At 43.2% G+C, this 27,500-nt stretch overlaps 2 protein-coding genes and 1 long non-coding RNA gene across 4 annotated transcripts in view; 2 read left to right on the top strand and 1 right to left on the bottom strand.

The window, feature by feature from the left end:
- Lactb (lactamase beta) overlaps positions 1-1,681 on the top strand; it is a 16,896-nt gene extending 15,215 nt beyond the window's left edge. Inside the window, exon 6 of the mRNA XM_069995220.1 lies at positions 162-1,681. Within this exon, the coding sequence (XP_069851321.1) occupies positions 162-690 (529 nt within the window). The 3' untranslated portion in view covers positions 691-1,681. The remainder of the gene's footprint in view (positions 1-161) is intronic.
- Positions 1,682-5,349: 3,668 nt separating this feature from the next.
- On the bottom strand, positions 5,350-8,310 carry Rps27l (ribosomal protein S27 like). The gene is made up of 4 exons (XM_069995218.1): positions 8,205-8,310; positions 7,422-7,530; positions 6,760-6,870; positions 5,350-5,554 (listed from the first exon to the last, which is right to left on the bottom strand). Exons 1-4 carry the CDS (start codon positions 8,208-8,210, stop codon positions 5,526-5,528), a joined length of 255 nt encoding a protein of 84 aa, XP_069851319.1. The 5' UTR covers positions 8,211-8,310; the 3' UTR covers positions 5,350-5,525.
- Positions 7,529-26,181, top strand: LOC138808937 (uncharacterized). 2 transcript variants are annotated; one of them, XR_011366643.1, is made up of 4 exons: positions 7,529-8,191; positions 13,590-13,672; positions 15,149-15,304; positions 25,843-26,181. It is a non-coding gene; the product is annotated as an uncharacterized lncRNA (long non-coding RNA). The 2 variants fall into 2 exon arrangements; XR_011366644.1 differs by lacking the exon at positions 7,529-8,191 and adding an exon at positions 10,529-10,610.
- The last annotated feature ends 1,319 nt before the right edge of the window (positions 26,182-27,500 follow it).

Genomic DNA, 27,500 nt, shown 5'->3' with positions numbered 1-27,500 from the left:
TGCTTTAGTTCACAGATTACCCAGCAGTCTGTCTCATTAGGTTATTTGTGCTGAATGCATTATTACATTGAGACGCAACTTGTCTTCTGTATACATTTTTCCTAGTTGTAAGTCAAGAATCGACTACTGAACTTTTAATGACCATTCTTATTTCATTTTAGATTTTATGTTTACAATAAGAAGAGACGTCTTATCAACACGCCTTACGTGGATAACTCCTATAAGTGGGCTGGTGGTGGATTTCTGTCCACAGTGGGTGACATGCTAAAATTTGGGAATGCAATGCTGTACGGTTACCAGGTCAGGCTGTTTAAGAACACCAATGAAAACCTCTTACCTGGATATCTCAAGCCAGAAACAATGGTTATGATGTGGACACCAGTCCCTAACACAGAAATGTCTTGGGATAAAGAGGGTCAATATGCAATGGCATGGGGTGTTGTGGAGAAGAAGCAGACATATGGCTCTTGTAGAAAGCAGCGGCATTACGCCTCACATACTGGCGGTGCAGTGGGGGCCAGCAGCGTCCTACTGATCCTGCCTGAAGAACTGGATACGGAGGCCTTGAGTGACAAGGTTCCCCCACGAGGGGTGATTGTTTCTATCATCTGTAACATGCAGTCTGTTGGCCTAAACAGCACGGCCCTGAAGATTGCCCTGGAATTTGATAAAGACCGATTTGACTGTTAACAAACACTGACCTTCCAAGATACATGGAATTCTTAAGTTTTTAATAGAGTAAAATGCTGAGAATTATGTACTTCTAATTGCTTAATTGTGTAACTATTTTAGAATGAGTTCTTTACACTCAGGGAAGTAACCTATTATTTCTACTTTTTTCAAAGTGTAAGCTCTTGGAATAAAATATTCTGATAGAAATGTAGTATTTGAATATGTAATAGAGAAAAATCACATTCCACAAGAGCCTCTACATAATATGACAGCAGAAAACAAGATCACGAGGAATTGTGTTGCTGTGTGTATGGCAGCCAAGAGAACAGCACTTATACCACCTCAGCAGCTGAGGCTCAGGGATGGAGAAAGAATGGGGAAGATGGTCCCAGTGTAGAGTCTGCAAGGAGGCTACAGACAAGGTATTCTAGTTGTGTGACTCTGAACCAGAGGAGATGCTTCCAGTGTGGCTTACTCATGGGCCTGGACTCAGTTCTTCGTTTTTGACCATATGAGCTCCTCTACTGAGATGCTTAGCTGCCAGAGCAAGTGACACAGGATGAACCAGTACAAGCTCAGAGACCGTTTATTTTATAAGGGAGCCTCAAGTGTTACATGATGGCACATGGCCTTTTCCCATAAGTCCGATGGGACCCAATACTATTGGAAAAAAGTAGGAATCACTGAAAAACAGCTTGGATGTTTGCAGCCACACTCTGACCTGGATCCTCAATGATTACTCTTCCTGAGTGTTAAATAGACATAGTTCCTTTCAACCCTGATTCAGTGTTGGGGAGGGCTGTACAAACAAACACATGGATGAATACTGGAAGTGGGGAGTTAAGGGCACATGTTGGAGAATGGCTTCACACATTTATTCTAGTGTTGACCTTGCGATATTTGTTGTAAAACTCATAGATCTGTATCGGAGATTACCAGTGTGCCACTGCAGTTAGGAAAAAAAAAATCAAAGTTTTAGATACTCTAATAAAAGTGGGATTTTTGTGTAGATCTGAGACCTAAGCCTGTTTCTTCATATTCTACATTACAAAAGGATGGCTATCCCTGGATTGTATTAAGTATAAAGAGCAGTTCCCTACAGCAAATCCATTTCATGTCTTAGTTCTTGGGTGTTCATGTTCGACAAGCATTACCATCCATGTCCTTTCTGATAAACATAAAAATGTCATGCCTTCCATTTGTGTGTGTGTGGGGGGGGTTGTTTGTTTTTTGTTTTTGTTTTTGGCAGTCATGGGGCTTGAACTCAACCTGGGCTCTGTCCCTGAGCTCTTCAACTCAAGATGAGCACTCTGCCACTTGAGCCACAGCATCACTTCGTTTTCTGGTGGTTATTTGGATGAGTCCCATGGACTTTCCTGCCTGGGCTGGCTTTGACCTGTAATCCTCAGATCTCAGCCTTCCTGAGTAACTAGAATTACAAGTGTAAGCAATCGGAGCCTGCCTCCTTTCATGTTACTCTAAAATATAAATATAAAATATAAACAAGAGTAAATCAAATAACGGTTTTTAAAGAAAACAGCTCCTTATTGTGATAAAGAGTGCTTCTTAACTATTGCAGAGACTACAGGCCAAAAGACCAAACACCTAGAGCCACCAGAGAAGCAGCATTTCAGTTGGAAGAGCGTTGTCTGGACATCAGAGACAAGTTCAGTGTGCTGAACCCTAATGAAGGTAGTGTGTATTATGAACAAGACCCTTGTTTCCAACTAATTGATTTTTTTTTTCATTCTTGCTCAAGCTCTGGCAAGAGTACTGAACCTTCTTAAAAATGAGACAAGCTGGATGCTGGTGGCTCATACCCGTAATTCTACCTACTTGGGAGGTCTGAGATCTGAAGATCATGGTTTAAAGCCAGGCCAGGGGCTGGGAAGGTGGCTCAGTGGTAGAGTGCTTGCTTTGCATGCATGAGGCCCTGGGTTTGTTTCCTCAGTACCACAAAAACAGAAAAAGCCAGAATTGGGGCTGATACTCAAGTGGTAGAGCACTAGCCTTCAGCTGAAGAGCTGAGGGACAGCACCCAGGCCCCATGACCGACCAAAAAAAAAAAAAAAAAAAGCCAGGCGAGGCAGGAAAATTGTGACGGACTCATCTCTAATTAACGACCCCGAAAACTGCCAGAAGTGGAGGTGTAGCTCAAGTGGTAGAGTACTAGCCTTTGGTTAAAAAGCTCAGAGACCAAGCCCAGCCTTTGAGTTCAAGCCCCAGGTCCAACACCAGGAAAAAAAAAAATCAGGCACTGTGGTTCCTACCTATAATTCCAACTATTTAAGAGGCAGAGAAAAGGGGGAAAAAATTGCAGAGATTGGGAGGATTGTGATTTAAAGCTAGACCAGACAAAAGATCCCATCTCAATCAAAAACTGAGTGCAGTAGTGCACACTTGCCATCCTTGCTAGTTAGAAGGCATAAATAGGATCGTGATCCAGGCCAAGCAAAAAGGTGAGACTCTTAAAGAAATAACAAAAGCAAAAGAGATAGGGATGTGGCTCAACTTGCAGAGCACCTGCCTAGCAAGTTGAAGGCCAAGTTCAAACCTGAGTACCAACAAAAAAAAAAAGCCAAACTAACCAATCAAACAACACATACAACTATCAGTGGCTCACGAATCTCCAATTAAGAATTTGACTTAAGGGGCTGGGAAGGTGGCTCAGTGGTAGAGCGCTTGCCTTGCATGCCTGAGGCCCTGGGTTCGATTCCTCAGCACCACATAAGCAAAAAGAAAAAAGCCGAAAGTGGCGCTATGGCTCAAGTGGTAGAGTACTAGCCTTGAGCTGAAGAGCTAAGGGACAGCGCCCAGGCCCAGAGTTCAGGCCCCACGACCGCACCAAAAAAAAAAAAAAAAAAAAAAAGAATTTGACTTAAGTTAGCTGCCAGTGTTCAGGCCTGTAATTCTAGTTACTCAGGAGGCTGAGATCTGAGAATTGCAGTTCAAAGCCAGCCTGGGCAGAAAAGTCTGAGATCTCCAATTACCACCACCAAAAAAAAGGAAAAAAAAATGGAGCTGTGATGCAAGTGGTAGAGTACTAGCCTTGAACAAAATGCTCAGTCAGCACCCAAGTCCTTAATTCAAGCTCTGAGACATGTACCAAAAAAAGGAAAAAGATTTAAAAAAAAAAAAAAAGAATTGTCCTAGCTGGATGCTGGTGGCTCATACCTACAAACCAAGAAACTTAGGCTGAAAATGGAAGGACTGAGTCAAGGCCAGCCTGGGCCAAAAAGATAGTTATGAGACCCTATCTTGGTAATAACCAGCAAAACGTCAGGTCCACCAGACACTGGTAGCTCATACCTGCAATCCTAGCTACACAGGAGGCTGAAATCTGAGTCTTGTGGTTCAAATCCAGATCAAGAAGAGAAGTCCATGAGCCTAAACTCTATAGTTTGTATATATAGCAACACTTTAAATATCTGCCCTTGACTACAGATAGAATGGATGGAAATCCCAAATCCTTTATTTCTTCTACTGTAAATTTCCCACTTAGTCTGTACTTATTCTGACCAGGAAAAAGAAAGCATTTCTCTAAGACTTGGTTATGGACTAGTTCCTAGGTTAGGGAATGAATAACCATACTACTAAGTATCAGAGTTCTTCTAAAGGTAGTAAATTAATGGCGTTTCCTGTCATCCCACTACACATGCATCTCTTCGATGTGATTTTTGCCTCTTCCCATCCAAAGGTGGAGCTGTTCTCTACTCCCTAAAACAGCCAACTTGGCTGTGACTTCCTCTTAACCATAAGATGGGGTAGAAATAATGCTACACAGTTCCTACTCTTGGACTTTCAGATCTCTAAGCCTGTAAGAAAACTAGAGTATCTTCCCTGAGATGAACTTCTTGCTGGCTGGCACCAGCTGCAGACACATGACTAAAGCCATCACGGGCTTTCCAACTTAGTTCTGCCTCCAGCTAAAGGAAGTTACAAGCCAGGAAAGTAGCTAACCAATCCAATCATGACAAATAAACCATCATTACTCTATGTCATTCAGTGTGGGGGTGCCTTGTACAAATAACAGTTAACCCTCAGTTATGTTCCTGGAACAACATAGGAAAATACAGAACTCTTAATAGTGCTTGATTTTGAGGACTTTAAAGCCATAGCTGGGAAAACAGGTGTCTATCACCACACCTGGTTTATTGTAATGGCATCTTGTTAAATTTTTTGCCTTGAAATGCATTCCTTTGGATCTCCACCTTTTGATGAATGCAAGCAAAAAAAAATCCCTCTTAGCTCTATTTACTGTGTGAATTATCCTGCCTTCCCTTATCTTAGAAAATTTACAAACCTACAAAAGTCACAATAAAAAAATTGCATGAAATTTTATCAATAGTTTAGTAAAAAGGGAGTCACATAAGTTTTAGGGGCTTGAGATAACAGTTTAGTGGTACAGCACCTGCCACATATATGCAAGTACTGGGTTTAATCCCCAGGGATTTTAATAACTGTAAATAAAACATAATTTTCAAATCAATGCAAAAGTAAAACACAGACGACACATTACAGTTATGCTCATATATCTCCTCAGCTCTTACTCAGCTTTCTTGCTCACAGCTGGCACTCTACTATAAGCCAAGCCTCCAGTCCCAAAACACACTTCTTAAATGTTTAAGCTAAAAATCCCATACACAATATAAGTAAATGTATATCTTACACATTTAAAGAAAAACAGGAATTTTTCCATAATCAAAACTTTATTGAAAAACAGACACCAAAATAGGAAATCATTGTTATGTACCTTACAAAATCAAACATAATTACATTATCTTGGTAGAGTCACTGAACTTCTGGTAAGGCTTTCTGTGAGGAAATGTAAATTCAGAAAGTTGTATAGATCATTAGTGTTGCTTTCTTCTAAAGGAACAACCTGTAAAAGAATCATGAGTATGTAGTGAACAAGTTTATTACACTTTTGGTGTTATTTTAGAAGCAGTAAGTACTTCTTTAAGTAAAAAGTTAAGTTTAGGGAATATTCAGTTAGCATATACAAATTATATATTCTTTTAGATCATAAAATCTGCTTAATATTATATATTAGTTATATTTTAATAGGAGCAAAATTGACACTATAGCTTTAGTCATGATATAAAGGAGCAATTTACTACCATGAACCTGAATTCAAGGATTAAACAGTTTGAAGACTCACTGAATTTTTAGCAATTATTTTAATTCCCTAGCTTTTATTTTCCTTTAAAAGTAGCATGTACTAACTATACAAAATAGGTTTCACTGCGATGTTTTCACATGTAATTTGACCATACTGATCCACCTTCCTTTTTCCCAAATAGTTCACTCAAAGCTAAAGAGAACTTAGTAAAGCTTAGTAGAGTTCTAAATAGAGCTCTGTTAGGAACTATGAAGTAAACCCTGCTATGGAGAGTCTGTCAGCACAGGTATCCAAGATTCTAGCTTACTAACATAAAGGTTTCACAAATCTTGCAAGTATATTGTGAGAATAATTAAACATCTTATGCTGAGCAAACAGACCATAGATTTATTTTGTCTAGTCCTTTGGCAACTCTCACAGAAAGAACATGGAACCCACAGATCCCCAAGATATCACAGCCTCTTTCAAGTACTTGAAATCTGAAAATATTACTAAAAAAACCCCAGTGCCACTTCCAGCCTTTCCTGGTTATGTGGTACTGAGGAATCGGGCCCAGTGTATGCTAGGCAAGCACTCTACCAGCAAGCCACATTCCCAGCCTGATAAAAAAATTTTTTAAAGAACTATCTTAAGTCATATGTACTGAATACATATCAAACAAAATATGAGAAAATTTTAATTATGTTTTTTTAAAAATCCTGTGTCCTAGCCAGGAGTTGGTGGTTCACACCTGTAAATCCTAGCTGCTCAGAAAGCTGAGATCTGAGGATAGTGATTTGAAGGCAACCATGGCAGGAAAGTTGGTCAGATTCTTATCTCCAAATTACCAGCAAGATGCCAGAAGTTGTGACATAAGTGGTAGAGTGCCAGCCTTGAACGAAAAGCTAAATGTGTTCAAACCCCAGTACCAGCATGAATAGAAGAGAATAAACTCATGGCTGGGTCAGAAATTTCATAGTATATACCTTCTGTAAGCCTGGCTTTCCCTCCTGTAGGTTGGCACAGCACTGTGGAACAGCCTACACAAAGAACCACTGTCTGAGCATGGCTGAAAACCGTGGTAATCTTGTAGCAACCTTTAAAAAAAAATAAATAAAGGTAACATTAAGTATGAAAATATAGCACTTGTTCAACATACTCCTAATATTACCTCAAAGTCTAGGGTATATTTTACCCTTAAATAGTATCTCTTCTGCAAGGTACTTAGGTTTGAACTTAGGGCCTTGTTCTTGTTGGGGCAGGTGCTCGATCACTTGAGGCACAAGTAGCCATCCCTCAGCTCTACTTAGACCAGTCACCTTTCAAGTACACAGTAGCCATCTGGCTGGCAGCCACCATTCCGGGCAAACAGATTCAGACAGAAGAGCCAACAGACTTTTCACTGCATTATGGGAAAGAAGACTCATCTGAACAGTGTAAAGACTTAATCTGAAGGTCCATCTTCACTCCCCATCCCCAACAGGTTTCTACTCTGGTTTCATCATATTTATTATTCTGACATGGCTGCGATCTCACTCTGAGCCAACGGAGGAACCATATGAGTTTGAAAGTACACACCAAAACAGCAATAATAGCCAATGTACACAGACGTTTCCGTAAGGAAAAAAAAAGTAGTAAGGTTTTTTACCTGGACATTTTACATCCATAAAATAAGAATTTGGACTTTGAACTAGCCGTTTCTTTTTATGCTTTTTCTTCTCGTCTTCCAAGGACGGATGGAGTAAATCTCTAGCCAACTGGATTTAAACACAAAACACTGGAATTAAGCCTCAAAGCTCGCAGATGGAACCGTATGGAAAAACACAACACGCAAATCATAACAACAGTCCTACCCCGCGGGGGGAACACGTCAGCTATCGAAAGTGACTTTAAAAAAAAGCCTGATCACTGCCATCCACACTTTTGTGTCGTCCCCCCCCCATGTCCCCCTGCGATGGGGCGCATTATGATGCCCGGGGCGCAGACCGGGGACCGTTAATCCCGTTCTTCACTAAATGGAACAAAATCTCATCTCTGAGGAGGAGACCGACTCCAGGCTCGCTGGGGAAGGGAGGGAGGGGTGGGGGGGAGCCAAGTACCCCCGAGGCCAGGGTACCCCCCCCAATTCCATCCGATCGGACCCGGAGACTGAGCTCGGACGGCCCCCGAATGCCCAAACCATCGCAGCCAAGCCAAGCCGGCTGAACCCCGGCAGGAATTCCCTGTCCCCGCCGATCAGGCGGGGTGAGGCCGGGAGGGCGCTCCCCGCCCCCACCCCCACCCCGCCACGGGCCGGCCTCCCCCCGCGCAGGGCCCCGCCACGAGCACGCCCCGAGGAGGGGTGCGGGCAGCCCCCAGCCACCCCGCCGCGCTCGCCCGGGAGCACCCTGAGACCCTTCGACCGACGGAACGCCCGAGGTAAACAACTCACGGGCATGGCGCCTCCTCTCGCCGGGCTCCCGGCCTCGCGCTCTAGCTACGGCTGCCTCCGGCGAGCCCTCGCACGCGACTTCCGAAATCGAGGCGAGCGGAGGGGTGGAGCGGAGCGGCGGCGCGCGCGTCCGTCCTCTCTAGGCGCTCTTCTCGGTGGTGCTGGAGGTCCGGCTTGGTCAGTGGGGCCCCGCCCAGGGCGGTGTTGAGGACGGCGGGGCGGGCGGCTCTGCGCGTGCGCGGTGTCCTTTCTTTGGGCTGCTGCTCATGGTGAGGCAGGTTCGGAGCCCAGGCACCCCCCCCCCCTCCCCCCCCCCCCCCCCCCCCCGCCTTCTATGGTTTCGAAGTCCCTTGCAGGCCGTGCCTGTGCCTTAGGTTTGCTTTGCTCCGAAGTCATATTTTGTTTGGGTTTTGCAGCAGAAGGGTTGAACCCTCCTTAGCTGTGTCACTCAGCTAACACTGCAGCCTTCCCTCCCCTCCCCCAAATTGAGCCTCTGTCTTTCTAAATTGCCCAACCTGCCTCAGTTCCCAGAGTAGCTGGGATTACAGGCGTGTTCCACAACACCCGGCCTTGCGATCTCTTTTAAGCAGTAGCCAATTCCCTGCTATGCTCAGTGCTTTTTAAAGAGGCCCTTTGCTTCCCTTCCAGAAGTGAGCTCCATGAGTAAGTAAGGATCCCTTCCAGGATCGTGAACACTTTCCAGACCAGATAACTCCAGCCTAAAACAGTAGCAAATGCCCACATTCCCTGACATTAAAGGCATCTCAAGTGGACAAGTTTGAAGGATGCATATGTGAATGAAAACTGAAAAGCCCTGGAGTCACCTGAGCAGAAAAATGTCCCATTAAATTACCTTTCTATTGCTCTTTGCAAAAGCAATTCACGTAAATAATAATTTTGGAAAACAGAACAGAGAGAAATTAAAATGACCTCCTAGAAATAAACATCACTGTAAGGTTTTAGGTGAAGAAAGAACACGCAGGAGGAGGTAAAAAGTGAATAAAAAGAAAAGTTTATTAGAGTGCGCTCCTGGGTAAACTCCCTGGTCAGGATCAGAGAGGTTGCCCAGAGTCTGTTTGTGGCAGGGTTTATATGGCCGGGGTCAGCAGGAACTTTTAGCATGTAACTTGTTTTGCAAGTTTGAGCAATTTCAGGCTAGTGACCCGGAAGAACAATTGGGCCAGGTGGTGTATAAGGAAGTGGCTTTTCTCGGCTGCTTCTGCCCCTCAGGAAGGAGCCTGACAATCACTACTTTTTTTTTTTTTTTTCCATTTTCATTTTTCTTGTGCTGGTCCTGGGGCTTGAACTCAGGGGCCTGAGCACTGCCCCCAAGCTCTTTTGCTCAAACCTAGCACTCTACCACTTGAGCTATAGCTCCATTTCTGACTTTTTGCTGGTTAATTAGAGATAAGAATCTCATGGACTTTCCTACCCAAGCTGGCTTCAAAACAAGACCCTCCAATCTCAGCCTCCTGAGCAGCTAGGATTACAAATGTGAGCTACCAGCACTCGCTAATCTTTCTGGATGCCTGCCTTTGATGTTCTTTTGTCTCAAGTTAGTGTGATGAAAAGAAACCAAGGGACTATTGAATTCTGACTCTGCCTCAACCAACTTATCTCTAAACTTAGGAAGACAACTTGTGTTCATTTGGGGATGAATGAGCTTACTGTAGAGAGCCCTGATTTTCTCCTTGGAACGTGTACACAGGCACACATATATGAAATACTTGTTTTTCCATTTGATAAAAACTGATTAAAAGGCTAATAGTTAAAGGATTCAGTATTAAGAATAGGGCTCTATTTATTAACACTGGAGAACTTACTTAACTATTTATGGAATGCCTGCTATATAATAAGCAGCAAATAATGTAATGGCTCCTCCCTAGAAGCTCAGGAAGTATACAGCCACTGAATCTCCCTGAATTGCTTCCCCATTTATAAAATTAAAAAAAAATCTATACCTTTTTCATAAGGTTATATATATGAAAATAAAACTGTGCATACTTTACCCTAAATGTTCAACCAATGCTAAGTGTAATTTCTTGTGCTTATTAACAATAAAGAAATTAGCCAGGTGCCTGTGGCTCACACCTGTAATCCTACCTACTCAGGAGGCTGAGATCTGAGGGTAGAGGTTCAAAGCCAGTCTAGGCAGAAAAGTTTGTGTCTTTCTTATCTCTAATTAACTACCAGAAAGGGGGCAAAGCCTTGGAAAATGCAATGTTTTAACAACAAGGCTATTGTATCTGCAGAAGATGACTTGTCTTTGATAAAAGCTGAGAGACTGTTCTTTCAAAATCCAATAGGTGGTACAAGGAGCCACTAGTACAGGACTAGTGCTGGTCAAACAAGAGCCTGAACATCCTGCTTGGGGAGACAGCTTTTGGAGCACCTTCCTGGCAGGAGGTTTGTTTGGTTGTTGTTGTTGTTGTTGTTGTTGTCAGTCCTGGGGCTTGAACTCTGAGCCTGAGCACTGTTTCTGAGCTCCTTTGCTCAAGGCTAGCATTCTACCACTTTGAGTTACAGTGACACTTCTGTTTTTCTGGTAGTTAACTGGTGATAAGAGTCTTATGCACTTTTCTTTTTCTTTTCTTCTTTTTTTCTTTTTCTTTTTTTGTAGTCGTGGGGCTTGAACTCTGGGCCTGGGCGCCATCCCTGAGCTCTTCAGCTCAAGGCTACCACTTGAGCCATAGCACCACTTCCGGCTTTTCTGGTGGTTTATTGGAGATAAGAGTCTCACAGATTTTCCTGCCCTGGCTGGCTTTGAACCTTGATGCTCAGATCTCAGCCTCCTGAGTAGCTAGGATTACAGATGTGAGCCACCAGCACCTGGCTCATTAGGAATATCTTTATTATCCATCCATACGGGCACTTCTGAGCCTTTTTTTTTTTTTTATTACAAGGCAGGGAACAGTGTAGCTCTTCATACATATAGCTCTGTGGCAGTGTTATTTTATTCCCAGAATAAAAGAGAGGAGCAGACAACAGAAATAGAAAATGTGAGAAACAGTTGGACCACCATAGCAGTCTACATATGGGATAACTGACCTTGAGGAAAGAAGAGTTGATCTACTTGATCATTTTACTAAGCTTAATGTATCACATAGAATAAGAGCTCAATAAGGGAGCACATTCTGATATGTGCTCACATTCTGATGTGTGTGGTACTGGGACTGAATTTAGGACCCCACCTGCTTGCTAGGCAGGTATTTTTTTCCCAATGAGCTATGCCTTTGGTCTTTTAGTTTTTGTTGGTTTATTTCAGATAGGGTCTCACACTAACCAGGCTGGACTAAAACTGTGATCCTCCTACTTCTACCTCCTAAGTAGCTGGAATTACAGGAATGTACTACCATGCTCAATCTGATGTGTTAACTATATAGTAATATAGAATTTCAGGTTAAGAAGGGACAATCTGCTCCAATTTTATAGACAGCTTCAATTTTTCTTTATATTATATCAAGATCTACTTGTTTAAGTTAAATTCAGCTTTTATGGTTCTGGCTGAGAGATGAAACATAGAAACACAGGTTGTTTTTCCTAAACAAAGCTGACTAAAGATACTGTTTTTCTTCTTAGGCTGAGCTAGCATTATACCAGTGAATTACATAAACACAGCTAACTGAAATCTTAAGTCTTTTTTAAATGTTACAAAACCTCATATTTTGGGGGGTGGGAAAAAAACCTCATATTTTTCCTGCTATATTGGCATTTTAAGAAATCTGAGGAAGACTGGGTACCAGTGGCTCACACCTATAATCCTAGCAACTCAGACTGAGACCAGAAGATCTTGGGTCAAAGCCAGCCCAAGTAGAAGACTCTTAACTCCAAACAACCAGCAAAAAGCCAGGAATAAAGGCGTGGCTCAAGTGGTAGAACAGTGAAAAAAGCTAAGGAAGAGCATGAAGCTCTGAGTTCAAGATCCAGTACTAACACACACACACACACACACACACACACACACACACACACACACACAATTCTATGTTAGACCAAATTCTAGTCTGCCATCAATAACGTCATTCACTTTCTTGTTCCACAAGCAAGTGCCCCAGAAGAACACTGCTTCAGCGAGACCCATGAATATATTGCATCCAATCAGCAGCAGCAAAATTTCCCTGGGTGCTTCTCATAGACCACCAGGTGGACATTAGGCAGCAGACTCTTTCCACGCAAGCCGGAGCCCTGGCCTGGCCCCTCTCCCTGCCACCCCACTGTCTTAGCCAAGGCTCCTTGGGTTTCAAATAACCAAGATATCTCATCCTTGCCTGAGCTAAAGTGGACAGAGCACTGGACATGGGCCAGGGCAGGAAGGGCAGCCAGGCCCCATGGGGGGGTGGCAACAAAACTCTGAGAGGCCACTGGGAGTGGGGACAGCAATACTCTTGCCCCTCCTTTTGTCTCGCAGGGCGACCCAGTTTCTCATCTCTCCCTCTGACACAGCTTCAGTCTCTTCTTGTAGCCCAGTTTTCTCTGACTTGCAGGGCACATCAGGAAACAGCCATGGCCACTGTTCTAGGCTGTCCTCATTCCACAGCTACTTGTGGCTGGCCAGAGGCCAATGTCCCAATTCCAAATAGTCTACAGTGAATCTGGTGATCTTAACTTAGGGAAGGGTGACTACCCCTCATTATCCCTGGCCAGGGCAGCTACTTGAATAATGCGCTCTGTACAGGGGCTTAGAAAACACCACAGAGTGCCTATTTTTTTCTTTTTCTTTTCTTTTTTCTGATTGTGGGACTTGAATTCAGGGCCCAGGCAACTCTGAGATTTTTTTTTTTTTTTCTCAAGGCTAATATTCTACCACTTGAGCTCCACTTCTGGCTTTAATTGGCCAAGTAGAGATAAGACTCTCACAGATTTGGGCTGGGAAGGTGGCTCAGTGGTAGAGCGCTTGCCTTACATGCATGAGGCCCTGGGTTCGATTCCTCAGCACCACATAAGCAAAAAGAAAAAAGCTGGAAGTGGCGCTGTGGCTCAAGTGGTAGAGCGCTAGCCTTGAGCTGAAGAGCTGAGGGACAGCGCCCAGGCCCAGAGTTCAGGCCCCATGACCAGACCAAAAAAAAAAAAGACTCTCACAGATTTTTCTGCCCAGGCTGGCTTGGAACCTCAATTCTCAGATCTCAGCCTCTTAAGTAGCCAGGAATACAGGCATGAGCCACTGGCATCCAGCTGACTTTCTCTGATTTATTGCCACAGTTGCCTGGGGCCTAACAGCTGGTGACTCTAAGTTCTCTTTCCTCCTTCAGGCAGTTTCTCTACTGCTCTACCTTCTCCCTAAGCCGTAGAGCATGAATTATATGTAGTATGTTCATTGAAAACTATTTTCTCCACGAAGGTCAGAAAATTAGTGATACTACAACAAAAACTTCTTTTTCTTCATAGAGAATAATGAAACCTGAGGGAGACACACCACACCTGTGATCCTAGCTACCTGGGAGTCAGAGATCAGGAGATCAGAGTTCAAGGTCAGTATTGGGGCATAGAAATTCATAAAACTCCATCTCAACAGATGTCTGGGCACAATGGTGTGCACCTGATACCCAGCTATAGGGGAAGCACAATGGCTAGGTACACTGGAGCATGGCTATCATTCCCAGCAATTTGGAGAAGCATAAGTAGGAAGATTGCAGGCCACACCAGCCTGAGCATAAAATGAAATCCTACGTTAAAAAGAACCAATGCAAAAGGGGCAGGAAGGGTGGCTCAAGTGGCAGAGTACCTACTTAGCAGGTACAAGGCTCTGAGTTCAATCCTCATTACTTGCCCCCCCCCAAGAAGAAGAATTAAAGGAAGAAGAAGAAGGAAGAGGAGGAGGAGGAAGAAGAGGAAGAGGAGGAAAAGGAAGAGGAGGAGGAGGAGGAGTAAGTGGAGGGGGAGGAGGAGGAGGAAGAGGAGGAAGAGGAGGAAGAGGAGGAGGAAAGAGAAGTCACTGATGTTAGGGCAATATAAAAAGAATTAAGACTCTCTCATAGTTTTTAAGGAGCCCAAGGTCATCTAATGTTAAGCCAGAATCTGTATAACACATTCACAACACAATGGCATGCTACACTAGAAATACTATAGACTAAGAGAAAGCAATCATGTGTCAGTCAGCTTTTTGTCCCTATAACAAAACACCAGAGGGAAACCAATGCAAAGGTGAAAGAATTGTTTGCAGAGGTTTCAGTCCATGATTGGCTGGCTCCAAGGCCCAAATTGATGCAGAGCATCATGGTATGAGGAGCATGTAGCTTTGGAGACTGTCAGTAACTAGAGAGAGAGGGAAAGAACCTGGGATAAGAGTTAGCCTTCAAAGGCACAGCCCAGTCATCTACTTCCTCCAGCTAGGCCCTTTCTCTTAACAGCCCATCAATCCATAATCAATGGATTAATGAATGAAGTCTGAAGTCAATCTTCTCATGATCCAGTAATCTCTCAGTAATGCCACTAGCTGGGGGCTACACCTCAACACAGGAGCCTTTGGGAATATTTTATATCCAAGCTATAATATCCAGGAAATAATATGTCACAATTTGCTACAAGTGTGTGTTGTTAGTGGAACCTATTTGAGAGGCAGAAACCCCACGTTACTCAAACTAATCAACAATTCTCTGATGTGATGTGTGTGTGCCAGGATCAGGAGTTGAACTCAGGGCCTCATGGTCATGCTGGGCTTGCTTGCTCATATTTGGTGCTCTACCACTTAGGACATGCATGGAGTCCAGCATTTTCCTGGTTAATTAGAAATGGACTCTTACAGGCTTTTCTGTTTGGCTGACTTCAAACCATGACCTCTCAGGTCTCAACCTCCTGAGTATTACAGACCAGTATCCAGCTCCATAGTGTGATTCTAAAAAGGACTAGTATGACTTAATTTGAACTCAAGGCTGCACAACTAAATAGTCAGGCAGTCTACCACTTGAGCTACATCTTCAGCCCTTTTTCCTTTAATTATTTTTCAGATAGGATCTTGAGCTGTTGCCTGGTGTTGGGCTCCTGCATAGCTGCGATGACAGGTTTCACCAACTTTTTGCTTGGCTGGGCTTCAAACTGAAATTCTAACCTGCTTCCCAAGTAGCAGGGATTATAGGCATGAGTCACCACTCCCAGGGTTTCAGGTAAATCATGTAACCATATCTTTTAGTAAACTGTGAAATAGAGCCCATATGAGTAAGACTCAGACTTCCTTCCTTCCTTCCTTCCTTCCTTCCTACCTTCCTTCCTTCCTTCCTTCCTACCTTCCTTCCTTCCTTCCTTCCTTCCTTCCTTCCTTCCTTCCTTCCTTCCTTCCTTTCTTCCTTCCTTCCTTCCTTCCTTCCTCCCCACCCACCCCCACCCCACTTTTCTTTCTGCTAGTCCTGGGGCTTGAATTTAGGGCTTGGGCACTCTCCCTGAGCCTCTTTGTGCTCAAGACTAGTAGTCTACCACTTGAGCCACAGCACCACTTATGGCTTTTTCTGAGTGGTTTATTGGTGATAAGAGTCTCACGGACTTTTTTGCCTGCTGGCTTCAAACCGTGATCCTCAGATCTCAGCCTCCTGAGTATCTAGAATTACAGTGTGAGCCACTGGCACCCAATAGACTCAGACTTTAAATAAGGAAAGATAGCTTACATAGTGCTGATCTTGTTGCATACTTTGTATACTGCTATCCCTAGCAGTCTCAGACAGTTCCTCACCTGCCACCAGCAGACTCAGTAGATCTTGGTGTTGCGCTCCAGCCAGACATCTGAGACATGCACTGACGCCAGCCTTGTCCCTGCACGTCAGTGCCAAACCCACTCTCTGTCCAGGTACTGGGAGCCCAATTGGGCTCTCTTACATTAGCGAGTCTGCACTCAGGAAACAGAGCCTTAACCACGGTAACAGAATAGAGGATATACTCCAAACTTAGGAAATTTGGGGTTAAAAAAAAAAAAAGCTCCAATTCTCCTTTTTCATTTCTACGTAACTTTACATGACAAAACCTGTCACGGTCATCATTAATTAAAACTGCCACTCATTGCCCTCTAAAATGGGGCTGAATTAGCCTATTCAGTTTACAGCTGACAACACATATAGAAAGGCTTAAGGATTTGCTGAAGTAGTGTTCAATCCAGGAAGTCTGGCCTCATTCCCTTTCTAGCCCATTCTTCTTCAAAGTGGCCAGCTCTTAACTCTAAGCAGCTTAAGGAAGTCAGCTGGGCAGAAGGGTTTGGCAAGGCAATGGCAGGGACGTGGACCAAGGATGCAGCCTGAATCTTTGGAAAGAGCCATGTCCTATATTTTCTGCTTTCCAGGAAGAAAAATTATTCACCCTCAACCCTGACTTTGTTCTGTTGAATTAGGAGCCAAGACTGAGCAGGACATTGGGGCAGAGTTGGAACATTGCTTCATTTGGTCTGATAAGAAAGTGGCCTGCCCACAATCCATATTTCAACCTCATTGAACTCAAAGTCTGGTGTTTGCTAGGCAAGTGCTCTACTACTTGAGCCATACTTCCAATTCTTCCTCTCCCCCACCCCCTCCCCCAGCCAGTTGTGGGTCCTAAACTCAAGGCCTGGCCACTGTCCCTGAGCTTCTTCGTGCTCAAGGCTAGTGCTCCACTACATGAGCCACAACATCACTTCTGATTTTTGAGTGGTTAATTGGAGATAAGAGTCTCATGGGGACTTTTCTGCCCAGGCTGGCTTCCAACCTCGATCCTCAGATCTTAGCCTCCTGGGTAGCTAGGATTATAGGCATGAGACACGGGGGCCCAGCTCCTTTTTTGCTTTTTTAAAAAAAAATGCTTTTTGCCCAGGGTTGGCTTGGGGCAGCCATCCTCAAACCTACAGCCTCTTGTGTAGCTGGGATGACAGCCTTATGTATCTGTGGTTGTTCTTATTTTTTATTTTTTGGCCAGTCCTAAGGCTTGGACTCAAGGCCTGGGCACTGTCCCTGAGCTTCTTTTGCTCAAGGATAGTTCTCTACCACTTGAGCCACAACACCATTTCTGGCCTTTTCTGTTTATGTGGTACTGAGGAATTGAACCCAGGGCTTCATGCATGCTAGGCAAGCACTCTACCACTGAGCCACATTCCCAGCTCTCTGTGGGTTTTATATCTGCAGATTCAATCAACCACAATCAAAAATATTTGAGGGCTGGGAAGGTGGCTCAGCGGTAGAGTGCTTGCCTTGCAGGCATGAGGCCCTGGGTTTAATTCCTCAGTATCACAAAAGCAGAAAAAGTCGGAAGTGGTGCTGTGGCTCAAGTGGTAGAGTAGTAGAGCGCTAGAGCGCTAGCCTTGAGCTAAGAGCTGGGGGTGAGTGCCCAGGCCCCGAGTGCAGGCCCCATGACTGACCAAAAAAAAAAAAAGAAAAATTGAAAAAAATTGCATCTGTACTGAACATGTGCTGATTTTTTTCTTGTCATGATTCTGTAATACAATGTAACAACTATTTGCATAGCATTTACTTTATAGTAGGTATCATAACTCATCTGGATGACTGAAGCTATATAAATAGATGTAAATTATATATAAATACTATATAAATTATATATAAATATATAAATACTATACTATATCTGAAAGTGGTCCTGGAGCCTGTTTCCATGAATGCTGAGGAATAGTTGTTCATTAAATAATAATGATTGTATATTAAATATCTCAAAATCAAAGCTGAGTGCCAGTGGCTCATGCCTGTAGTCCTAGTAACCCAGAAGGCTGAGATTTGAGGATCACATTTCAAAGCCAGTCCAAGCAGGAAAGCCTGTGAGACTCTAATCTCCAATTAAAAACCAAAAGAAACTGGAAGTGGAGCTCTGGTTCAAATGGTAGAGTGCTAGCCTTGAGCAAAAGAAACTCAGGGACAGTGTCCAGGCCCTGAGTTCAAGCCTCAGGACTGGCCAAAACAACAACAACAACAACAAAAAAACCTTCAAAATCAAAACTATTCTAAGAGTAGACCCAGGCCCATATTAGTAAAAGCCAAATAAGGCTCATGTATCATGTTGAAACACTTAGAAGTTAGGAATGAGCCAAGCACCAGTGGCTCATGTCTATAATAGTAGCTATTTGGGAGCCTGAGATCTCAAGGATCAAGGTCTGAAGCAAAACTTCAGAAAAAGCCCAGAAGATCCCATCTCCAATTAAGTAGCAAAAAGCAATGCCAGAAGCATGGTTCAAGTGCCAACAATGAGCAAGAAAGCCAAGTGAGTGCAAGGCCCTTAGTTGGAACTCTACCACCAGCAAAGCAATAAATAAATAAGGACTGAAGCCAACAAACTTGTTTCCTGCCTTGGCTGATAATACATTTATAATGACCTAGAAAACCATCAGAGCACCACACTAGAATATGGTAGTTTAGGAAGAACAGTCCTATATCTGATACCCCCTCTTTCCTACCCTAGGTCTGGTGACACTAAGCACAAAAAGTGGACCCCACCAAACTTTGATCATCCCTATATCCACTTTGGCCTGTGGTGCTATGCCAACGATAAATTCCACTCTGAGAAGGATTGATCGGGGATGGAACCCACACAGTCCTAGTTGACATATCAAGACCTTGTCTCAAAGAAAAGAAAAGGCAGTTGTTAAATGAGTGAAATATGCAGAACACAAACTATAATTTATCCACATGACTCAATCTTGCTTTGATGACTCACAGATCCTTTCAAGGATCATGCATTTCTCAGCATTATTCCACGTGTCATCTTGGGGTGTTTACATGTGGCCAAGTGGCTGAAAGGGGGAATTCTACAGTGCCTGGAAGATAGGCTTTGGTATCTACCAACACATTGTCTATGTGTTTAAATGTCAAGTATAGAAATATTACCTTTCATTACTATCTAAAGAGATACATCACAAGGCAGTTGTTTATGAAACCAGAAGATCCCAAATGAGGAGTGTTAAAATGGCCTGTATTTATAAGACTTAACCAGAATTCATGGCCTTGGCCCTCACAGGAGAATATTAGAACAGTTAATGTATTATTGCCATTATTTAATCTTGTTAAAACGAATCATGAGATTATCATTTGCTAATTAATGCAAACATATTTAGCACTGTGTGGCTAATATATGCCCAGCCCTGTGTTAGTCATGAAGGTAACAATGTCATCCTCTCAAGAAATTTAAATAATTCATCTCTAATAATGTTTCATTGTGTAGATCATTTTATAACATTTTAAATGTCATTGGAAATTAGCCTGGGCCCATGTGAGTGTTGATACATTCTATAATTCTCCAACTACAGAACACTACAAAAGAAAAATGGCAAATGTTAGCTTGACATTAGTCCTTTTTTCCCTTTCTCGAATACAAAGCACACATACATACAAAAACAAAACATACAGAATATTATTGAGAAATCAAGGGTTTGAGTCTTTGCATTGTCATAAGTCTGGGTAGATATACTTCTCTTTTTAGGTGATTGATTTGTGTGTGTCCATCCTCAAGCTTGAACTCAGGGCCTGGGTGCTGTCCCAGAGCTCTTTGGCTCAAGGTTAGCTCTCTATCACTTAAGCCACAGCTCCACTTCTGGCTTTGGCTTTCTAGTGTGGATAATTGGAGATAAGAGTCTCATGAGGACTGGGAATATGGCTTAGTGGTGGCACTGGGTTCGATTCCTCAGTGCTACATAAACAGAAAAGGCCAGAAGTGGTGCTGTGCCTCAAGTTAGTAGAGTGCTAGTCTTGAGCACAGAGAGGCTCAGGGACAGTGCCCAGGCCCTGAGTTCAAGCCCTAGGACTGGCAAAAAAGAAAAAAAAGAGTCTCATGAACTTTTCCTGCTGGTGATAGCTTTGAACCATGATCCTCAGGTCTCAGCCACCTGAGTAGCTAGGATTACACTGTGAGCCACTGGCTCCTGGCTTCTAGTTGAATTTTATTTCAGCTTAGTATCCCCAGGTGGGGAGGATATAACTACTATACTTTCCCTAAGTCCTGAAGTTATGATGGTGAGGGGGGGTTGGCAGCAGAGGGTCCTGCCCTGGGACTCAAGAGAACCTGGAAGGCAGAGACAGGGAGGCAGGGACAAGTTTCTGAGTCTAGTTTGTCTGGAACTGTGGGAAAAGACCCTGCCAACTTTCCTGAGAGCTTACAGTAAACCTGCTGATTCTGATCTTGACAGCAGGCCTTGTCCATCTGACATCTTTCTACTTAAACAAAAGGGTTTAGATTAAGTCAGCTTCCCAATGAATATTCTGCAGAACACAGGTGCCATAAGACCAAAAAGGAGTTTGTCATGCCCAGTTGTGGACAGGCTCAGGCACCTCAGTGTATTAAAGCTTTGGAGAGGTTGAACTGTGTCCATGGAATGTTTTCCCCTCCTCCCATCACCTCCTCACCACTGTGTATTCATCGGATGCTCTGAGGCACCCATACTTTGAGAAACACTGGAATAAACAATCTCTCCAGTCACTGGTATGATGGCATCTTAAGCAAAAAATAATCTTCTAGAAAAAAAAGAGGTCCCTAGAAGTCCTGGCCACTTATATGAGTCAACTTCTGTTTTTAATCTTTTTTTGTCTTTTTGCCAGTCTTGGAGCTTGAACTCAGGGCCTGGGCACTGTCCCTGAGCTTCTTTTTTTTTTTTAATTTTATTTGTGAACATACTGTACAGAGGGGTTACAATTACATGGGCAGGATAATGCGTACATTTCTTATCAAGCATTGCAGCCTCCTCCTTTGTTTACCCTTCACATCCCTTCCCAGCCTCCCCCCTCCCCCCTAGTGTCAATCCTTCTCCCCCCCCCCCCCAGCTTCTTTTTTTATGCTCAAGGCTAGCACTCTACCACTTGAGCCACAGCACCACTTATGTAGTGCTGAGGAACTGAACCCAGGGCTTTGTGCATGCTAGGCAAACACTCTACCACTAAGCCACATTCCCACCCCTCATTAGTCAACTTCTTACATTCTATGTTCTAATAATAGCAGTGAGAGAAATTATAAGGAAAGTTAGAAATAGCATCAGTAATCCAAGTGCTGGTAGAGAAAAGTTGTAATCCTACTTACTCAGGAGGCTGAGATATGAGGATTGTGGTTTGAATCCAGCCCAAGCAGAAAAGTCCATGAGACTCTTATGTCCAATTAACTACAAAAAAATCCAGAAGTGGAGCCCTGGCTCAAGTGATAGAGTGCTAGCCTTGAGCACAAAAGCTCAGGGACAGTACCCAGGCCCTGAGTTCAAATCCCAGAACTGGCACCAAAAAAAAAAGGACAAAGAATTTTAGTATTCAGTTTCTTTTCATGGTATTTGCTTATTAAAAATAAAAATTCTTTGATTTAGTGGCTAAGTAAACTACTTCTCCCAGCAGTGAATTGGCTGCCCAAGGTCCCAACTCTAGTGTGGCCTAGTCCCAAAGTAATTAAAGAGCCAGGCAATTTGCATTTCTTTTTTTTCACAAAACTACTCCTGAGTAGCAGATGGGAAACACAAATGTTTTGCTCTCGAGACATATGGAAACCTCTCTGTTTCTTTCATAAAAATCTCAATGAATATTAAGCCCCAATGATGCTATTCACGACAGCAAGATTAAGATGTTGTAATAATCCTTCCAACAGGCCTAATCAGGCGATTGAACTACTTGGATTCCTGCAAGTAATAGGTGGAAAATTACTATGTGATTGTGATTTCATTAGCAGTTTTTCTTAATTTGAATTTTCATCCTGACCCAAAGAAATTCTGTTTTTTGTTTTTGTTTTTGTTTTAGCATTCTACTAGATTAGCATCATCATTTTCTAATTGTTTAGTCTTTGAAAACAAAGTAAGCAAGCCTGGTGATATGGCTCACTCCTATTCTCCTAGCTCCTCCAAAGCCTAAGATCAGAGGATCATGGCTCAAAGTCAGTCAGGGCAGAAAAAGAACACGAGACTCATCTCCAATTAGGCAGCAAAAAGCTGAAAGTTGAGCTGTGGCTCAAGTGGTATGGGGCCAACTTGAGCAACAAAGCTAAGTGACAGTGCTTAGTCCCCAAGTTCAATCCTCAGTACTGGCGCGCGTGCGCACGCGCGCGCACGCACACACACACACACACACAAACACACACACACACACAATAATCAAAGCTCTTAGCTTAATTTCATGTTAATTCCTCAGAACTGTACAGTTCTGTCTAAACAAGCAATGTTGCAAAGAGACAGAACGTTTTATCAGATGTTCTGGAGCTGTTGGACACATTCTCTGATTTAACACTGTTTGTAAGTCTTGGCTGTTTAATTACGAAATAACTTCTCCAAGTTTTTCAAGAAATGATTAGCCATATGAAGCAGGAATCAGAGGCAAGAATCTGGTTGGGTTTGGCTCAAAAGACAAAGCAGATTTTCTTTTTTTCTATGTCTTTAATTCAGTACTGTAGTGACTGTAAATCACTGCCTCGGGAAAGACTGAAACTTTGTACTTCTTGGGAAGACAGAAGTACCAATGACTTGAGTCATAAGGGTGAACTAAATGTACCTTAGAACAAGGAACTAGGTGCCTCGGGGCCCCATTTCCCAGAACTACACCCTGTCTGGGACCCCAAAAGTCCTCTGAGGCTGCTGGAAAATCCCTCCATCCACCAAGGGATTTTGGTGAGGGCAGGCTTGGGAGACCATGCTGTGAGACCAGAATCTCCAGTCCTCAGGTATTCTGTCACGGGAGCATGGATCAGCAACCTGAGAGACTTTAAAGATGGAAAGGAATTTTCTGATCCAGTCCCCTAATATTCATTTACTTGCTCCAGTAATAGGGTTTGGACTCAGAGCCTGTCCCTTAGCTTTTTCTGTTCAAGGCCAGTGCCCTACCACTTGAGCTATGGCTCCACTTCTGGTTTTTTGATTGTTAATTGGAGATAAGGATCTCAAGGATTTTCTTGCCCAGGCTGGCTTTAAACCTAAAGCCGTAGATCCAGTCTCCTGAGTAGCTAGGATTATAGGTGTCAGCCACTGGTATCTGGCTTATTTAAACTCTCTATTCCAATCTGTTTGAATCTGGAAGCAAGGGACCCAGGAGTTTCAGGAAGACATTTTACTACTGCATACTACTTTGAAGAGCAGAGAGATAGAGATAGAGATATAGATGTGAGAGGTGTGTGTGGGGGGGAGAGAAAACAGCTCTCAGACAGGTCATAAACTCTCTCCTTAATGAACTCTTAATGACCTATATGTGATTCTTTCACATATAGATGATCAAATAAGTCTTTTCACTAATTTAAGTCATAAAATACATTTTATTAATACTATAAGCATCCCAACATCAGTTAGGATTCTGATTGGGACTTTCAGTAATCTGGACTCAGCTATTGGATCAAAGTCCATTTTAAGGTTGACTAGCAAAGACTTCCTTAGGTAGAAGATAGTAGCTTAGTAGTACAGTGCTTGCCTACTGTGCAGGACTCTGGGTTCTATCCCTACCACTAAGAAAAAGAAAGACTTTCAAAACTTTTTCAAGATGTTCTACCCCAATAACTGGTAATGGCTCATGCCTATAATCCTAGCTACTCAGGAGCCTGAGATTTGAAGATCAAGGTTCAAAGTCACACTGGGAAGACAATTAACCACCAATTAGCTGGAAGTGATCTGTGGCTCAAGTCGCAGAGTGTCTTTAAACGAAAAAGCTAAGGTTCCCAGGCTCTGAGTTCAAGTCCCAGTACCACACCCCACACCCCAAAACTTGTTTACAAGAAACTCTACCCAAAATACATGGCAATGCCTAGGTTAATGTAAAGGAATGAATTTGGCTAACTAACATTTTATCCTCAGAAACCTTTTTCTGTTGTGACAAGGGCTCTCAATTCAGCAAGTCAGAATATGAGTACAATGCATCTTGATCACTTTCTCTCCTTCACTGTTTACTTATATTTTTATTAGCACATAGTAGTTGTACAAAGAGGAGTTTGCATTGTGACTCTGTGAGATGATTCCTGTCCAGAAGTGGGACCATTCAGAAGAGTTGCAACTTAAGGGCTTCTTTTGGGTGGTGGTGGTGGTGGTGGTGGTGGTGGTGGTGGTGGTGGTGGTGGTGGTGGTGGTGGTGGTGGTGGTGGTGGTGGTGGTGGTGGTGGTGGTGGTGGTGTGTGTGTGTGTGTGTGTGTGTGTGTGTGTGTGTGTGTGTACGCAGCGCTGGAGCTTAAACTCAGAGCCTCATGTTCTTGTTTGGCTTTTCTACTCAAGGCTAGCTCTACTCTGGCTTTTTGGTGGTTAATTGGAGATAAGAGTTTCATGGACTTTCCTGTTCAGTCTGGCTTGAAACCTTGATCCTCAGATCTCAGCCTCCTTAGTATCTTGAATTACAGGTGTGAAATACTGGTGGTTAAAAGGGGCTTCTTTTTTATTCTGAGTACCTAGGGATTCACCACTGGCCCCAAGAGAAGTGTCTTCATCTGGCCATTGGCCTTGATCCTTGCCCAAGTTTATGGGGCTTATGGCAGAGGTAGTCTTACCTTGGTCGTATTCAGACCTCCTTCACCTTCTTTACACCATGGCTTTGTCATAGAACCTGAGCTAGGAAAGACTCATTCATCAAGCAGATACAATCATTTTAAAATTGTCATCCTATTTTTAAAAAATATTGCATCCAGTGGCAATCTACAAATTTTTAATAAGCAGTGTCTAATCAAAGTAGAAGCCTGGATAATCAGGATGGATGGTCAAGTAACCAAGAGACTTCTGACCAATCAGAATAGGTGCTTCAGTGATCTGAATTAAAAACCAGCCAATCAGAATTGGCATTTGACCCCCATCACCCTAAATGCAATGCATACCAGTGAAGTGTCTACCTTCCATATTGAACTTTTCACTTGTGTGTGCTCTTCCCTCAATTAGCTGAGAGAAAACAGAGGCCAGGAACCACATGACAGATTTCTCCAGGTGGCTTGCTGATCTGGCTTCATAATGGGAGCTTAATGAATATTTGTTTGAGTGGACATTATTCTCTCAGTGATCACTCAGGGACTGTCAGTGGGTGGAAGAGTACAGTTCCTCCCTCTCTGATGAGGATAATTATAGAATTCTAACACCAGAATAGCACTAAACAAATAGCATGTCTTTAGACGATGCACAGATGATAAAATAAATTGATATTTTTAAGGGCTTATCCTTCAAAGTGATCTTGACAAGCTAGAAAAATAACAGATAGGCACACTAATTGGTTAAATACACAATGAATGGTGTGCTCGCCCAGAATGAATAACATTTGAATACAAGTTGGAATATAAATCAGTAGGTACCTGCCTAAATCTTAACAGCAAATCATAAATTAAATGATCCCATATGCTTTATAAATTTGCCAGACAGTCCAATGTCTAGTCACTCATCCAACAGTGCCTACTATGTGGAAAGCGTCCTTCCAGAAGCTTGATGGAGATGCCATGAGAAATTCACAAGGTCTCTTTTCTCACAGAGATCAGTATTGTTTTTGTTTTGTTTTTGTGATACAAGGGTTTGAACTCAAGATTTCACACTTTCTAGGCAGGTACTTCTACCATCTGAGCCATGGGCCCCAGCCACCATTTGTTTTGCTTGAGTTCTTTTCCAGATAGTGTCTTGCTTTTTTCCCCAGGGTTGGCCTTGGATAGCCATCCTCCTATCTATGCCCCGTAGTTGAGATTATAGATGACCATGACCAACTTGTTGGTTAAGATGGGGTCTTGCTAACATTTTACCCAGGCTTGGCTTTGAACCTCAATCATCTTGATTTTCATCTTCCATGTATAGCTGGGATTGCAGGCAAAAGAACTCAAGTGTCCAGAGTGAGAGCACAAAGAACAACACATGCCATGCTACAACAGAGAGAACTTATTCAACAGTTGAGTTGTCATTCCATGAGGACAAGCACCATGAAGGACATCTTTGTAGCTCACCGGGAACAGCTGTGCCCAACAGATGGCTCAGCGCCAGCACCCAAGAATACTGGACAGAAGCATCAAATTGATGGCACAGACCAATGGCTAGGGACAACTTTCAGGCACAAGTTGATGCCTGGTTTGCTTTTCTTTTTGTGCAGGTACTGAGGCTTGAACTCAGGGCCTGGCAGTGCCTGGGTTCTTGATGAATACAACTACTGGGAAGAAATATCCCAGTGATGACTGATTCCAATTTTATCAGCCCTTGACAAGTGGGGGGGGCCTCCCCGACATTTTTGTAGTTTCACTTATGCAATTTAAAAAAGGTGACATTTCTTGCACTCAAATGTCTTGAAGCAATTTGAACTTGTTTAAACATTCTAATAATAATTCATAAATGACATGAAAATAATACAATAATTTGCATGTGGAACACACAGACCTTCAAGAATATGTTTGTAGATTCTTCATGGGGTGCCCCAAAATGAACAACTATGCGAGAGGTAAACAGTTCCCTTGGAATTGTACAACATGGCCATGTTGATTGTGACATTGAAGAAAGCCAGTCTGAAGGCCAAATGAACACAGATAGGTCAGGAAGAAGAAGGTAAAAAATCAACTCAAGGGCTAGGAATATGGCTTAGTGGTAGAGTGCTTGTCTAGCATGCATGAAGCGCTGGGTTCGATTTCTCAGTAACACATAAACAGAAAAAGCCAGAAGTGGCACAGCAGGTCAGGTGGTAGAGAGCTAGCCTTGAGCAAAAGAAGCTCAGGGATAGTGCCCAGGCCAACTTCAAGCCCAAGACTGGCAAAGAAAGAAAGAAAGAAAGAAAGAAAGAAAGAAAGAAAGAAAGAAAGAAAGAAAGAAAGAAAGAAAGAAAGAAAGAAAGAAAGAAGGAAGGAAGGAAGGAAGGAAGGAAGGAAGGAAGGAAGGAAGGAAGGAGAGAGAAAGAAAGAAAGAAAGTAGGAAAGAAGGAAAGGAAAAGGAAGGAAGGAAGGAAGGAAGGAAGGAAGGAAGGAAGGAAGGAAGGAAGGAAGGAAGGAAGGAAGGAAGGAAGGAACTCAAGCTGTAATCCAAATCAACCTAAGCCAGGTTCAAGTGGCTTCTGTATGTAATCGTAGCTATTCAGGAGGCTGAGATCTGAGGATCAAGGTTCACAGCCAGCCTGGGCAGGAAAGTCCATGTGACTCTGCAATTAACCAGCAAAAAGCCAGAAGAGGAGTCATGCCTTGAGTGAAAATGCTAAGGGACAGCACCCACATCCTGAGTTCAAGCCCCAGTACCAATGTGTGTACACAGGCACACACGCACACGCGTGCACACACACACACACACACACACACTCACACACACACTCACAAACCTGAAGCTCACCTAATCCTCCCATCAAAAAGATGACCTTGGAGTACCATCACCAGAGAGTTTGCTATGTGGGAATCAGACCACTCAGCCTGGCTCCTGAGTCCCCTCCAGGAATAGAAGAGTAAGTACCATTATTCTAAATCACCTGTAGAGAAAAATAGCTTCCT

Source organism: Dipodomys merriami, unplaced genomic scaffold (genome assembly GCF_024711535.1).
Source record: "Dipodomys merriami isolate MVZ:Mamm:240054 unplaced genomic scaffold, mDipMer1.0.p SCAF_48, whole genome shotgun sequence".
NCBI lineage: Eukaryota > Metazoa > Chordata > Mammalia > Rodentia > Heteromyidae > Dipodomys > Dipodomys merriami.
This window is presented reverse-complemented; position numbering and strand designations above follow the sequence as displayed.